This window comes from Panthera tigris, chromosome B1 (assembly GCF_018350195.1).
Source record: "Panthera tigris isolate Pti1 chromosome B1, P.tigris_Pti1_mat1.1, whole genome shotgun sequence".
NCBI classification, from domain to species: domain Eukaryota; kingdom Metazoa; phylum Chordata; class Mammalia; order Carnivora; family Felidae; genus Panthera; species Panthera tigris.
The window spans coordinates 142,798,322-142,813,551 of NC_056663.1; the positions used below are offsets into that span (position 1 = coordinate 142,798,322).

The window sequence follows — 15,230 nt, forward strand, 5'->3', positions numbered from 1 at the left end:
TTCTTAATCCCCTTCACCTATTTCACCCAACTCTCCCAGCCACCTACCCTCTGGCAACCACCAAATTGTTCTCTATTTATGAGTCTGTTTGTGGTTTTTTTGTTTGTTCATTTGTTTTGACTTTTAGATACTGCAAATCAGTGGAAGTATATGGTATTTGTCTTTCTCTGTCTGACTTATTTCACTTAGCATAATATGCTCTAGATCCATCCATGTTGTCACAAATGGCAAGATGTCATTCTTTTTATGCCTTAGTAATATTCCATTGTATATAGATAACACATCTTCTTTACCTATTCCTCTATTGATGGGTGCTTAGTTTGCTTCCATACTTTGGCTGTTGTAAGGGATGCTTCAGTGATCATAGGATTGCATTTATTTTTTAACATTAGTACTTTCATTTTCTTTGGGTAAATGAAACAGGTGTGAAGTGATATCTCCTTGGGGTTTTGGTTTGCATTTCTCGGATGATTAGTGATATTGAGCATCTTCTCATGTGTCTATTGGCCATCTAGATGTCTTCTTTGGAGAGATGTCTATTCAGGTCCTCTGCCCATTTTTTCAACAGGTTATTTGGTTTTTTGGTGTTGATTTGTATGCGTTCTTTATGTATTTTGGATACTAACCGGATATATTCTTTGCAAATACCTTGTCAGTAGGTTTCCTCTTTGTTTTGTTGATGGTTTTCTTTGCTGTGCAAAAGGATTTTGTTTTCGTGTAGTCCCCATAGTTTATTTTTGCTTTTGTTTCCCTTGCCAGAGGAGACACACCTATAAATATGCTGTTAAGGCCTATGTCCAAGACATTACTGCCTATGTTTTCTTCTAGTTTTATGGTTTCAGGTCTCATAGTTAGCTCTTTAATCTGTTTTGAGTTTATTTTGGTGTATGGTGTAAGAAAGTGGTCCGGTTTCATTTTTTTACACGTAGCTGTCCAGTTTCCTCAACACGATTTATTAAAGAGATTGCCTTTTCCCCATTGTCTGTTCTTGCCTCCTTTGTCATAGATTAATTGACCATGTAAATGTGGGTTTATTTCTGGCCTATTCTGTTCTGTTGATCTATGTGTCTGTTTCTGTGCCAGTTCCATACTGTTTTGGTTAATACAGCTTTGTAGTATATCTTGAAATCTGGGGCTGTGATACTTCCAGCTTTGTTTTTCTTTCTCAAGATTGCTAGGGCTATTCAGGGTCTTTTGTAGATTCATACCCATTTTAGGATTATTTGTTCTAGTGCTGTGAAAAATACCATTGGTATTTTGATAGGAGTTGCATTGATTCTATAGATTGCTTTGGGCATTATGGACATTCTCTATTTGATTCTTAAAATGAATAGGAAAAAATAAATAAAAGAAAAAAATGGAGTCTTCATGTGGTCAGACCTTGATCTAGTCAGAGGCTGGGCAGATAGCATGACCAGGCAAAGTCTTAAAAGTCTGTGTCAACATATGCAGGAGAAGAAAGCCTGTCTTAGGTTAACCAAGAAAAACAGAAAAGCAAGCAATAAGTGCTTTCAGATGAGATTTCCTCATTCATTTAGAATTCTGCCTTCATCACCTGACAGCTGGATGTCCCTGGGTCAGTTTTGTAACTTCTCTGAACCTCACCGTCCTCAAATGCAAAATGAAGGTAATAGTTTTAACTTAATAGGGCTACTGCAAATGTTAATTAAAAGAGTGTGTATGAAGCCTTTGTATTTAATAGGTTCAGTAAATACTGAAGAATAAATAATTTAGCCATGACTTCAATATATACTGTGGGATAAAATAATGTTAGGGTAAATGAGATGTTAGGAAATGAAGTATAAATCCCAAACTAGGAGGCCTTGAATGGAATTTTAGCCTGCCCCTCTCCCCCACCCACATTTACTTATGTATAGAATTTCCCCCTCTTTAGGAACCAGGTTTGTAGTCAGGAACTTTATATCCATCTTGGACTTTTAAGAACCATGTCATTCGTCTCTGTTTTCCTTAAAATGCAGGTGCACCTATTATTTTATCTTTCCCACACTTCTACCAAGCAGATGAGAGGTTTGTTTCTGCCATAGACGGCATGCATCCCAATAAGGACTATCATGAGACATTTGTGGACATTAATCCTGTGAGTACCCACGTCTTCCTGGTAAAAAGCATGCATTTTGTTCTCTCTACACAGTATTTACCAGTTTAGTCTGGAGCACTGTGAATATTCTGTCTTCCTTTCATATACATATTCAAATGGAGAAAACTCAGCTCCGTGCTTGAGATGCATAGTCTCATGGCCTTACAGGCTGAACTCAGTGGCTCTAATATGCAGAAATATTTGCAAACCTGCTTTAACAAAAACGCAACTGTAAAAATCCCATCACGGGAACAACTGGATTGGACCCAAGTAGCCTCATCAATGTTCTGTTGCCAGCCTTGGGCCTGAACATACATACTTTCTCCTACTACTGAACAGATCAGCAAAGCTGAAGACATTCTTCTGCTTACTGCCAAGGAGTGTTTTGGTTGAAATTTAAATGTATGTATTAGCTTCACTGACTTTTGGCAGGCCTCTTTCTACAGGCACTTTTGAGAGTTTATTGCATGATGTTATTAATTTAAAAGGCATTAGATATACATATGCTTTCATCCTGTTTTCAAAGAGGAGAAAAACTAAAACCATGAGAAAGCCTCTCACGGTAGGAACTGAATGAAAGGCCAGATACCTTCCTTCTTGAGATTTTGAACACATGGAACAGTAAAGGAAAGGCAAGAATAGTCGTTGACATGGCAGTGTATGGGCATTTCACTCTTCTGTGTGAGAAATCAGTGGTCTTATCTTTTTGTGACTAAGATCAGGTATTCCCCCGCCCCCTTTTCTCTCTTAACCTTCAGTTGGTTCCTTCTCCCCACCTTCACTGTGGGCAGGTGCTTGTCCCCAAGGGCTGGACACAGTCCCGTAACCTCAGTGCAGAGGCAAAACTGCTGTGGGGGGGACGGCTGCTGGCGCCGCTTTCCCAGCTTTGATGGGGGCTGTCCTGACCACACCAGGGACCACTCTCTGGCTCACACCTTCCTCCTGCCAGGGTCACCTAGGGTTTTGCCATCCAAAGTGGCAGCATCCTGGGTGCTTGCTAGAAAGACCAATCTCAGGCCTCACTCCAGACCTCCTGAATCAGAATCTGCATGTTCACAAGGTCCCCAAGAACTCACATGCAGATTGAACTTTCAGAAACATTGGTCTATCAGGCACCTAACCCCGTCCGCAGCTCTCATTCTGTTCCGGGGTCCGTTTTCCCTTGTCTCAAACATGGCAGTGGTCCCCCTGGTTATCAGCACCACTCAGAAATGGTGCTCTACTGAGAAAAACTATGTGTTTTTGATAAGTCCTAATGTTTTCTTTCCATGTCTCTGATTTGCAGTTGACTGGAATTATTCTAAGAGCTGCCAAGAGGATCCAAATCAATGTTTATGTGAGAAAGTTTGACGACTTTGTGTAAGTTTCACTTCTTTCTGCAGAGGCAAAGGATAGTTGTGCTGTACTGACTTTCTGATGGGGTTCATCCAGGAGACAGCCCACTTTCTAAGTCTGCTCACTCCTGCCCTTCAGGGATGAGGCATAATCAGCATTTGTGTGGGGGGGGGAGGGGGGTTGAGAGAGAGTGTCATGGGGGAGGGGCAGAGAGAGGGGGCCAGAGGGTCTGAAGCAGGCTCTGTGCTGACAGCAGCGAGCCCGAGCTCAGTGTGGAGCTCGAACTCACAGACCCCGTGAAATCATGACCTGAGCTGAAGTCGGATGCTCAACCGACTGAGCCATCCAGGCGCCCCTATAATCAGCATTTCCATAGGCCTTGGTCTTGGAATTTACTTATTTAACCAAAGATGTACAGAGTGCTTTTCATGGATCACATGTTGTTCTAAGTACTTTACATCCAGTAACTCATTTATTCCTCACAGTAACCCTGTGTAGTACCCCCGTTTTACAGATGAGGAAACTAAGGCACAGAGAGTTGAAGTAAGGCTACAGAGTCTGTTCTTCCCCACTCCATGCAGCCCTTCCCTTGCCACGACTCCAGTTGCCTCCCTTTCTGTCTTCCCACTGCTCCCACCCAGGACCAGCCACAGGCTCCAGAGCTTAAAATAGGCTCCCGAGTCCAGCCTTTCCTCCCCACACTCCATCTAAAAAAACACTACTTAATTAGGATACTAAGTATAATATCCTGCTCAAACTTTCAATGGGCATTTTTTAGATATGAGAAAATGCATACGACTTAATGTTAATGAAAAACAAATTGCAAAACTATATATAATATATCACGTATCTATTCTTTCTTTCCACTTATCTATCTATCTGCCTATCTATCTGTAAAACTTGATTTCTGCCATCAGATTTGCCAGCTTTAGCCCCATATGTCACAGATTGTTCTAGAACACAAATGTGGTTTGCACGAATGCATTTTGCCATACACATACACACGTGTGTATTTCTGAGGTAGTCTAGTATAGTAGTTAAGATCTAGAGCCTTAGAATCAAAATGGAATTACAATCCTGGCTTCACCCTTTGCTCATGTTGGTCCTGGGCAAGTGACTCTAAGCCATAATTTCCATGTCTTCCACGTAGGACAGTGATGCCTACTGCATGGGATTACTGTAAGAATTAAATGAGACAGTGTCCCCCAAACACCAGGTGTAGGGCTGGTTCTTGGTAGAGTGCTCTGAGCTCTAGTGAAGACAATACTTAGTGGTCTGGTCACAAAACATTCTGAGAAATGGTAGCGTTTCTCAGTGGTAGCATTGTTCTGCTGGCTGTGGCCATGCCTCTGATAACTCTTGGGAGAATAGTAATCATTTTGATGAATTTGCTTTTATTATCTTGTGTTTTGATATAAAAAAAACAACTTTACATACACAGGCGACACTTGGAATTGTTAGACTGACAGACTGGAATCTAACTTCTGATTGATAAGTATTTGCAAAAGTAACGAAGAAGTCTTCGTAAGTTCTGGGAAATTTAATGAAATCAGTGTGCTAGAATTTTCATATAAACTTATCTCTCCAGGCCAGTGTGCTATCACACTGAGGATGTCGGTGAAATAATCTCATATTTTGTCTTTTTTTAATTGAGGTATAACTGACATACAACATATTAGCTTCAGGTATATAATGACTCGATATTTGTATATATTGCAAAATGATCACCACAATGTCTAGTTAACGTCTGTCACCATACTTGGTACAAAATTTTTTTTCTTGTGATGAGAACTTTTAAGATCTACTCTGCTTAGCAACTTTCAACTGTGCATTACGGTATTATTAACTATAGCTGCCATGCTGTACATTAGATCCCTGTGACTTACATATTGTATAACTGGAAGTTTGTACCTTTTGACTCCATCCATTTTGCCAACCCCCCCAACTCCCAACTCTGGCAACCACCAGTCTGTTCTCTATGCGTGTAAGCTTGGTTTTTTGTTTGTTTTAGATTCCACACAAAAGGGAGAATAAATAGTATTTGACTTTCTCTGATTCGTTTCACTTAGTGTAGTGCCCTGAGGGTCCATTCATGTTGTCACAAATGGCAAGATTGCATCCTTTTCTATGGCTGAATAGTATTCCAGTGTGAACATATACCATGTTTTCTTTATTTAATCGTCCATCGATGGACACTTTGGTTGCTTCCATATCTTTGCTACTGGAAAAAAATACTCCAGTGAATATAGGGGTGCATATGTCTTTTCGAGATAGGGATTCATTTTCTTTGGCTAAATACCCAGAAGTGGAATTGCTGGATCGTATTGTAATTCTGTTTTTAATTTTTTGAGCAATCTCTCTACTGTTTGCCCTAGCAGCTGCACCAGTTTACATTCTGTCAACAGGGCACATGGATTCCTTTTCATCCGCATCCCCACCAACATTACTACCCTTTGCCTTTTGATAATAGCCATTGGAACAGGTATGAGGTGATATCTCACTGTGGTTTTGATTTGTCACCTTTTGTCTTTGTAGTGAAACGGGAAGCATTAGAACCATGGTTTTCCCAGTGATGTATATCAACGAGGTAAGTCCTGGGAGGGAGCCATGGGTATGATTTACTTGTGGAAGCTTGGAAAACTTCCATTATGATGTCGACTATTGTAGCTATGTAATTTAAGATGTAAGAAAGGGGGAAAGGTGATTTTTAAGAACCTGTTTGTCCTCAGAAAATTTCTCTTTATATGTTCACATGAAGTTTGAGATTTAAAAATGACAGAACAAAAATTTCCCTTCTCAAGAATATTATCGGGCAAAACTCTCTTCTGGGAAGCTGGTTATGTACGAAACAAAAGGCAAAGGTAAATGAAGCAATGTCAGACACTGCTGAAGCAGAAAAAATAGCCAACACTCAGATTTCCAGTTAAACCTTTCTTTGCATCTTCTCCATCTTGGAACCCCTGCCAGTTTGTAAAATGTAATCAGTTTACCATTCATTAGTAAAGGAGGAGGAAAAGAGAGTAAAATTAAAATGATTGGCAACATTACATGAAGGTTTTGTGTAAGGTGATTAAAGAAATGATTGAATAAAACATGATATAGTCTCATTCATTTCAGTGATATATGGTTGCCTTATATTTTATAACATAGAAGTTGTTTTTGTTTTACTTTCTGGTGACCAAACATATCATGAGTTATAGGACACAGATCCTATCTTAAATTTATTATTATTTTATTTTGGTGTCTATTTTTGAGACAGAGAGAGACAGAGCGTAAGTGGGGGAGGGGCAGAGAGGGAGACACAGAATCGGAAGCAGGCTCCAGGCTCTGAGCTGTCAGCACAGAGCCTGACGCGGGGCTTGAACTTATGAACCTCGAGATCATGACCTGAGTGGAAGTCAGCTGCTTAACCGACTGAGCCACCCAGGCGCCCCAACACAGATCCCGTCTTAGTTCAAACAAAGAGTTTCCCTGAAGAAATATTTCTTTCACACTGTACCCACAGAATTTTTATCAGTAAACATTGAGTATAAATTGAAGTTTTGTAAATAAAAACATATTCGGAAAACTCAGAAAACACCTATTTAAGATACCTGTGATAAATTCTTTTCTGAATCACATACATTTACTGTAGTAAATCTCCTCAGTTTCCCTCTCTCTTCCACCCAGTTTTGGGAGGTTACATGCAGGGGTTTTCCCTCCCTCCCATATATTTCCAACCATAAATTCTTGGTTGGCTTACGTCTGTCGTGAACAGCAGCATCTTTAAGTTTTTATTATTTTTCTCTGTTCCCTAAAAAATCTTGTTCTGTGTAGGAAATTTGGTAACAGAGATTGGCAAGAAAGAGGAAAATTAAAGAAACTTTCACAAAACCTGAGTCAGAATGACACTGTTTTTGCTTTATTGTACTCAACAGTATATTGCAAAATTGTCTCTGATAAGAACTTTGTAAAAAATAATTTAATGTTTTCTACTTTGTAAAACTAACATGTGCTCTTTACAGAGCTCTTGGAAAACTAAAAATGTATATTTTAAAAGTGAATCACCATACAAATATTGAATCATTCTGTTGTACACCCAAAACTAATATATTGTTATATGTCAATTTTACTTCAGTTTAAAATTTTTTTAAATATTTACAACTGAATCACTGATAAACTGTCCCTCAGAGACAAGTACAGTTTACATCTGCTTATATTGCCTCTTAGTATTTTTCTAGTTTTGATATTAAATACTTGAGACCATACTGCAGATACAGTTTTATAACCTATTTTTTTTTCATTTGGCATTACTTTGATAGCTACACTTATAAATTTTTGAAGGGTTTGTGATTACAATTCTAAGACAAGGCTTTTATTGTTTCACAGGAAAAATTTAGGCAATATTTACGAACTTATAGAATCTATTTGAAATTGCTCCAGGGTCATCACTCTTACTGTTTGTGGAGAGGTCTATCGAGACCTCTGGTCTTGATTACTAGAGATTTAACCAAGACACTAATTATACTTTCCACATACCATTGTTGGAATGTTTCATTCATTCAATCAACTGACATGAAAGCAGGGCTTTTTGTTTTTAATTTATTTTCAATATTTTATTATTTATTTTTGAGAGAAAGAGACAGAGCATGAGCAGGGGAGAGGCAGAGAGGGCGACACAGAATCTGAAGCAGCTCCAGGCTCCAGGCTGTCAGCACGGTGCCCGACGCAGGGCTTAAACTCACGAACCCCAAGATCATGACCTGAGCTGAAGTCAGATGCTTAACTGACTGAACTACCCAGGCACCCCAATGGGCTTTTTGAAAATGAGGAAGGACCCTGTACTGCCAGCTTATGTTCATAGTTGTGGCATATTTGAACTCCCCCCCTCCCCGCCCCCAGCTCAACCTTTGCTTTGCTTAGCTCTTTTGTTAAAGACCATATTGAATCCAGGGAATTATGGAGTAAAACTTTGTACTTTTGGTGCCTCCTAGAAAGAACTTGACTTTATCCCAGAAAAAGAAAACATTATACTTTGAAGTGACATTGGAGCCTACTCTCCCACCTTCTTTTTCCAGAGAAGGAGACTCTGACTCTGATGGGTCTTGGCCAGTTATTGGAAGTACCAACTCTAGAAGCCCATCCTCTGCCTCAGTCCAGTGCGGTTTCAGCCCAAATTACGCCCAAAGTCCCATTTGTTGCCATAATTTTTATGAAATTAAGCTCTCCAGACACCCCACCTATGACAATTTGAGGAGATAATATCTTTGTTCTGCATCCATCAAGTGTTATTCTAGAATATTTTCTTGGTTATCAACACCCTCTGGAACTCTGGTGAGCCTCAAGACATCCCTGAACACCTTCTATCGAGACCTCTGGTCTTGATTACTAGAGATTTAGCCAAGACACTAATTATACTTTCCACATACCATTGTTGGAATGTTTCATTCATTCAGTCAACTGACATTAATTCAGTGCCCACTACGTGCAGAGTGCTTTCCTAATGTTGAGGTGACCGAGCTGTAAACCTTGCCTTTGGGAACCTCACAGTCACAAGGAGACCAAACAGATGGTTATAAGGCAGAGTGCGCAGCGATGGGGGATTTTAGGGAGTGATATGGAAGTGCAGTAAAGGGACCTTTAACTAGGCCTGAGGTAGCCAGAGAAAACTTGTGGATGGAAGTGATGCTGAGTTGGATTTTAAAGGACGAGTTAGAGTTGTCTGATACAAAAGATGGTATTATCTCATTATTTTCGAATACTTTTTCCCTACTATTTCCAACCTATTTTGAAAGTAAGACATGTCTTCAGGAAAAAAAAAAAAAAAAAAAAAAAGAGGAAGATGTAATGAATAAATGCCCCCTCTGGTTATCTAATTTATAAATGGATTTTCAGTATTTCTAGTTAGCGACAGAGAAACTTCCCCAAATCGTGTTTAATGATTTAGAAGGAAGATACAGCAAAAACTTTACACCCTGGATATTTAGTAATCAAAGGAATACTATTTTCTTGCCTTCCAGAGTGTCCTCATTGATAAAGAGACTGCGAGTCGACTGAAGTCTGTGATAAACACTACTCTGATCATCACCAACATACCCTACATTATCATGGCGCTGGGTGTTTTGTTTGGTTTGATCTTCACCTGGCTTGCATGCAGAGGACAGGGATCCATGGATGAGGTGAGCAGTGGTTGGAGGAACTTCTCTATTACTGGGTAACCTTACCGGAGGAAGCTAACGGTGCTTCACTGAGGGGCTTGTCAACTGGCTGGCTCATTAGGGTGGATTCTGAGGTTTTATGCTGGGCACAGTGATTTCATGGTTATATTACTACTAAACCAAATGAGAGGCAAGGGCAATGTATCAGAGGAGGAGGAGTAATGGAATGGTACTGTCCAGTATTTGGGGCTCTCTTGGCGGGCATGAAATCCCTGTGAATAAGCTTAATGTTTCTGAAAATAACCTGAAAGGAGAGGAGTATTTAGCAGCTAAACATCTGGGCTTTGGTGTGTCAGACTGCCTACGTTCAAATCCCAGTTCTGCCACTTCATAGCTGTGTGACCCTAGAAACTGCGCCTCAGTTCTGCATCTGTAAAGTGGGATAATAAGAGAGCCTCCCTTAGTGGTTTTTCATGAGGATTAGAGGAGACAGTAGACAGAAAGCATTTGGCCCAGTGTTAGCATTTACAGTAAGAACTCAATAAACATTAATTATGTGATGCAACAATCCCAAGATTGTAGAGCAAGGCAACCAGAGACCTGCTTGGAAAGAATCCATAATATATCAGAAGATACCTGTCACTGAGTCATCACTGCATAAGAAACGATTGGCCCAGGGGAGTAGTAACTTTCCTGGAGAGAAGGGAACATCATCAAATGGATGGGATAAGCAGAGTTACGCTGGCCTCCCTAAGTGACCAGCAGGCCAACCCAGCTCAGCCTTCAGTGAGTCTTTTCTGTGAGAGCCTTTCTCAAATTCTCAGCAGCTTCCGTTTTTGCAACAAAGGCTTTCTCCCCCAGCTCCTAGCTGCTTCAAATACGTGTCTGAAGCAAACGTGAAGTAGGAAATGAAATACGTTGAAACCATCTGAGTCCTATTACCTCAGATTTCCCTAGGTTCTACATTCTTCCACTATTTCTCTTAACCTGTGCCCATCAGGTTAGCAGGAATTAGGTGTGAGGCATTTATTCTGTCATTTCTAGCTATGGATCTCACTTCCCGTCTGACTTTATACAGTCACTGAGATTTTCATAAGCACAGGTGAAAGCCTGTGTAAATGTTATCACTGCTCCTACAATGAACCATTTTCGTGTATTCAGCAAGGGGGCAACGACTGAGCACCCATGACCCAACGTCTGAGACGTTGTTCTCTGGTAGGTTTCAAATCAGGAAGGAGCAAATTCAGTGTAGTCTGATGAGAGTTATAGTCCGGGTCAATACAGGGAAGGGTACTGCTCTGGTATCGGGGGTGCAGGTGGTCAGAGCAGGCTTCTTCAAGGTCAGGGCTGAATGGGAAAGAAGAGGCAGGCCAAGAGAGAAGGAAGCAGAGTGTGACGACTGCCCTCCTGTCAGTCTCTCCTCCGTCCATCTTCCTCCACCACCCTGTCCCCCAACTTTTCACTTCCTGGGAGAAGTTTCTGATGTGAATACCTGACTTCGCTGTCCCCTCTCTTCTGAATCTCAGGGAACCGCAGATGAAAGAGCACCCCTCATACGAACCTAACTGTGGCCCGAGCTTGGGGAAGGAACCGTGTGAGCTGTCCTAACCTGGACCACAACGTGAGGAAACTATCCACGTCTTCATGGGCATGGTGCCTGCTGCAGAGAGGAGGGAGGAGACCCCGTGCTGGCAAGCGACGAGAGCATTCCGGCAGGAGGTTAAAGAACAGACTGATATGGTTGGCCATTAGGCTTTATAAAATTTTTTTGTTTTTCATGTGTCTAGCAAGTATTTAATAAACTCCTGTATAGTAATTTTTGTTGTTGTTGGGTGCTGGTAGCTCCAGAATTCTGTGACCACCGTTGTGGTTAAAATATGTCTGCATCACTTGTTAACGTTCCTTGGTCTAACCTTAGTAAGTATGCTTCATTTACCAAACTTTGTGCTCAAAATATATAAATACTATTTTACGTTGTATTCCTCCATTCATTTCACCCCCAAAACAGAAGTAAATACGAGTTCGGAACCCAGGGTAAAATAGTAGCCTCATTCAGTACATCACTAAAATGCATCTAGTTTCCTCTTTTTAAAAAGTTACATAATTATATTTCATATGCTAACCTTCAGTTCATAATTCCTCCAAGAAATTAATTCAGTCTTTTGACTTTCAAACTGTCTGGGAACCAAGCAGGGAAGGGGTTGGGTGGGGTGAGGTAGGCAGTGGGGCAGTAACCGTCAAGTTGATTGATAGTGATAAGCACCTGCGGATTTTTTACTTGTACTTTTGTGAATCGAGAGAATGCACAAATAATGTTGGTGAGGACAAGTACAGATATTTCATATGAAGTAGAAGGAAATGCTAGTTATGACATTTGTGGGTAGTTTGTTGTTTTTTTTTAGTCAGAATGATCTTGATGGGGAAAGGTGCTTCTGGGAGGTATCATCAGTAACTGATTTTTCCTCCAGTCATCCTTGCCAAATATGATACTGTATTAATTACAATACTATTGAGTTACTTTGCAAAATTATTTATGAATATGGGAAACCCATTCATCCACAGCCCAAGTTACACATACATTTTGGGAAGTCTGACTGCACTAACAAAACGTTTCTTCTGGGGAAGTTTTCTTGGGAACTTTGAAATTGTTTTTGTAAGTTGTTTTTCTTTCCTCACATTTGGTCCCTTCCAGTGTTCTGTGGGTCACTGTCACTCACTGAATAGAGAAAAATGTGCCCTACACTTCCTGTGACAATCATTTTGCTGACAGAATGAATGATGGTGTTTTAAAATATTGTACAGAAAATGCTTTAAAGAAAGGTCCCTTGGGATCCAGAAGCAGCGTCTTCTCAGAAGACCTTTTGACTTTCAATGCAACCTAAGTCAGTCAGAGGATAGGAACTGCTGTATGTCACAAAATCCAAGCCCGTTTAAGAGCATTTTCTTTGAGTAGTGAAGTTCAGTATTCATTTTTGATTAAGAAACCTACATAGTTATCCAGCAAAATGCACATAGAATTTCTTAACAACTGAATCATCTTACAGGATTTTCTGTATAAAACTGGATTTCAATGTAAGCAAATGAAGAAAAAAGCCATGGGTTTCACAAATACAGCTTCTGATCCCTGTGTGGAGGTAATAAATCCCATTACTTGCCCCAATTTCCTTCTGTCTACACTAAAGCAACATGTGACATATTCCCTTCTTGAAGGGGCAGTTCATTAAACCTTCAGCTTCTCTATAAATTAAGAAATATTTTGTAAATATTCTAAATCACCAAAATGTAAAAAACTAAATTGAAAATATTTTGTCAGTAATACCAAATACCTAGATTTTTTAAATTTATCGATATTTAACTATGTAATTGGCACACCTTATTCTTTTATGCACCTACTTATCCACATATAAGCCAGTGTGTATTTATTGGTTCATCTTGTTATCAGGATATAGTCACTTGTGAGGAGGAAATTTTTCAGTACTAGGAATGGTAACAGTTGATATACACTTTAAACTGAATCCCACACATGTGGGGAGATCAAACACATATTACTTCCATACGATTCTAATAAGTTATTTGGCTTAAAATCACATTTGATATTATCTTTCTGAAAAATCTGTGACAAACCCAGAAACTGCAGTCAAGATTATAGATTGATTAAGAACTTACGTGCCTATTTGGTCTTAGGTTGAAAATAACAAACTATTACTCATGCTTATTCTCTTGGAGCCATTATCCTGGAAAGGCCTCCAAAGTCTTTGTGATTGTCATAATCCCAGAATATGTGTGTCCTGTACTATGATACTCGCTAGGGAGAAACCAGAGAGAGGTTACCTCACTTCTCTTAGGGAAAATTGGGAATTGAACACAGGACAAGAAATGGGCTTTGCCACTTTTAGCTCAAGGCTTTTCCTACTGGACTTTATTTCCTCATGTTCTAGAACGATCACTGGTCAAGTGGAGCAAGTACTATATGACTAACCCCTATTGGGGTTTTTACCTAAGGGAGGCTAGGTTTTTTTTTGTTTTTGTTTTTAATTTAAATTGCTTGAGATATGAGTTCTACAAAAGGTGACTTTCACACTTGGCCCTCTGGGCATTATTACTAGAATTAATTGCTTGTGGTTATTAAACAGAATACTGACCAGAATGCTCTTCATGTAGCTTAAATAGGTGGTTCATTTCATGTGATTCTTGACATGTTTATTTCTACCCTTAATGCAATGAAGTATTTCACTAATAAAACTGTTTATATGAAATTGCACTGGAAATTGTTATGTCATCAGATGACCAGTTGTCTCTAGAGTTTCATTTGTTTTTTGTTGTTGTTGTTGTTGTTGTTAATTTTAGAGAGAGATCGTGGCGGGGAGAGGGTCAGAGGGAGAGAGAGAATCCCAAGCAGGCTCCACTCTTAGCGTGGAGCCTGATTCAGGGCTCCATCCCATGACCTTGGGATTGTGACCTGAGTCAGAATCAAAGTCAGACACTCAGTTGACTGAGCCACTCATGTGCCCCTGGAGTTTCATTTGAAAGATGCTTTTTTCCCTCTTGACAAATGCAGACCTGAGTCTCACCTCTTGGGCCACTTATGATGTCCATTCCGTTGTGGTGGACAGTTCTAGGCAGCCTGACAAGTCGCACTTGAAGGGAGTCCCACAATGTGCTCCTCTGCCCCAGGGCTTTCTCCAGAGTCCTGGAAGCCCCTCAGGAGCACTGGGGGGGTTAATAGGCCCAGGTATTGATCCTCAACTAAAGGTAGGAGTCAGCTGATAAATGCTCCAGTCCTCAGAGGGACAGTTCTCAGACTCATTCTAGGTAGTTCCTCAACTAGGATTGCCCACAGTAGGAACTCCTTCCCATTATTGTTTCTTCCTTCCCTGTGTCACTCCTCCCATCCCCTCACTGCTGCTTTTTCCCAAGTAACCCACCTGTGCTAACATTCTTCTTATTCGGGCCCGCTTCCAGATAAACACAAACTAAAGGCATATAAGTCCACCCAGAAGGGCCCAGCAGGGTCAGAGAGCTATGGGAGGGGTCCTGGACCTTTGTTTCTATAGACATTTGTCCTAAAATGATTAGCCCCCAAATTTAGACTACCTTTAAAACCTTTCCCATCCCAGTAATATTGCATCTTATTTCTGAAATCAGAGCAAATCCAATTCAGCCATCACATATCTAGCTCAGTGTTACAAATGTCATTATGTATTGAGGACACTTGATCACTAGCATATACGCTTTCAAGGAATCCCAAATCTAAAACAGTATGGAGTTTCCTCAAAAAATTAAAAATAGAACTACGCTACCACCCAGCAATTGCACTACTAGGTATTTATCAAAAGGATACAGGAGTGCTGATTTTAAGGGGCAAATGCACCCCAATGTTTATAGCAGCGCTATCAACAATAGCCAAATTATGGAAAGATCCCAAATGTCCGTCAACTGATGAATGGATAAAGAAGATGTGGTATATATATGCAATGGAGTGTTCCTTGGCAATCAAAAAGAATGAAATCTTGCCATTTGCAACAACGTGGATGGGATTAGTTATGTTAAGCAAAATAAGTCCGAGAAAGACAAATATATGATTTCGCTCATATGTGGAATTTAAGAAACAATGAACATAAGGAAAGGGAAGCAAAAATAAGATAAAAACAGAGATGGAG

The 15,230-nt window shown here is 40.2% G+C and overlaps 1 protein-coding gene across 1 annotated transcript in view; it reads left to right on the forward strand.

Annotated features, from left to right (window-relative positions):
• Positions 1–13,847, forward strand: part of SCARB2 (scavenger receptor class B member 2) — a 76,406-nt gene extending 62,559 nt beyond the window's left edge. Inside the window, exons 8-12 of the mRNA XM_007074830.2 lie at positions 1,980–2,098; positions 3,384–3,457; positions 5,969–6,020; positions 9,433–9,591; positions 11,097–13,847. Of these exons, the coding sequence (XP_007074892.2) occupies positions 1,980–2,098; positions 3,384–3,457; positions 5,969–6,020; positions 9,433–9,591; positions 11,097–11,135 (443 nt within the window). The 3' untranslated portion in view covers positions 11,136–13,847. The remainder of the gene's footprint in view (positions 1–1,979; positions 2,099–3,383; positions 3,458–5,968; positions 6,021–9,432; positions 9,592–11,096) is intronic.
• Positions 13,848–15,230: the final 1,383 nt, after the last annotated feature.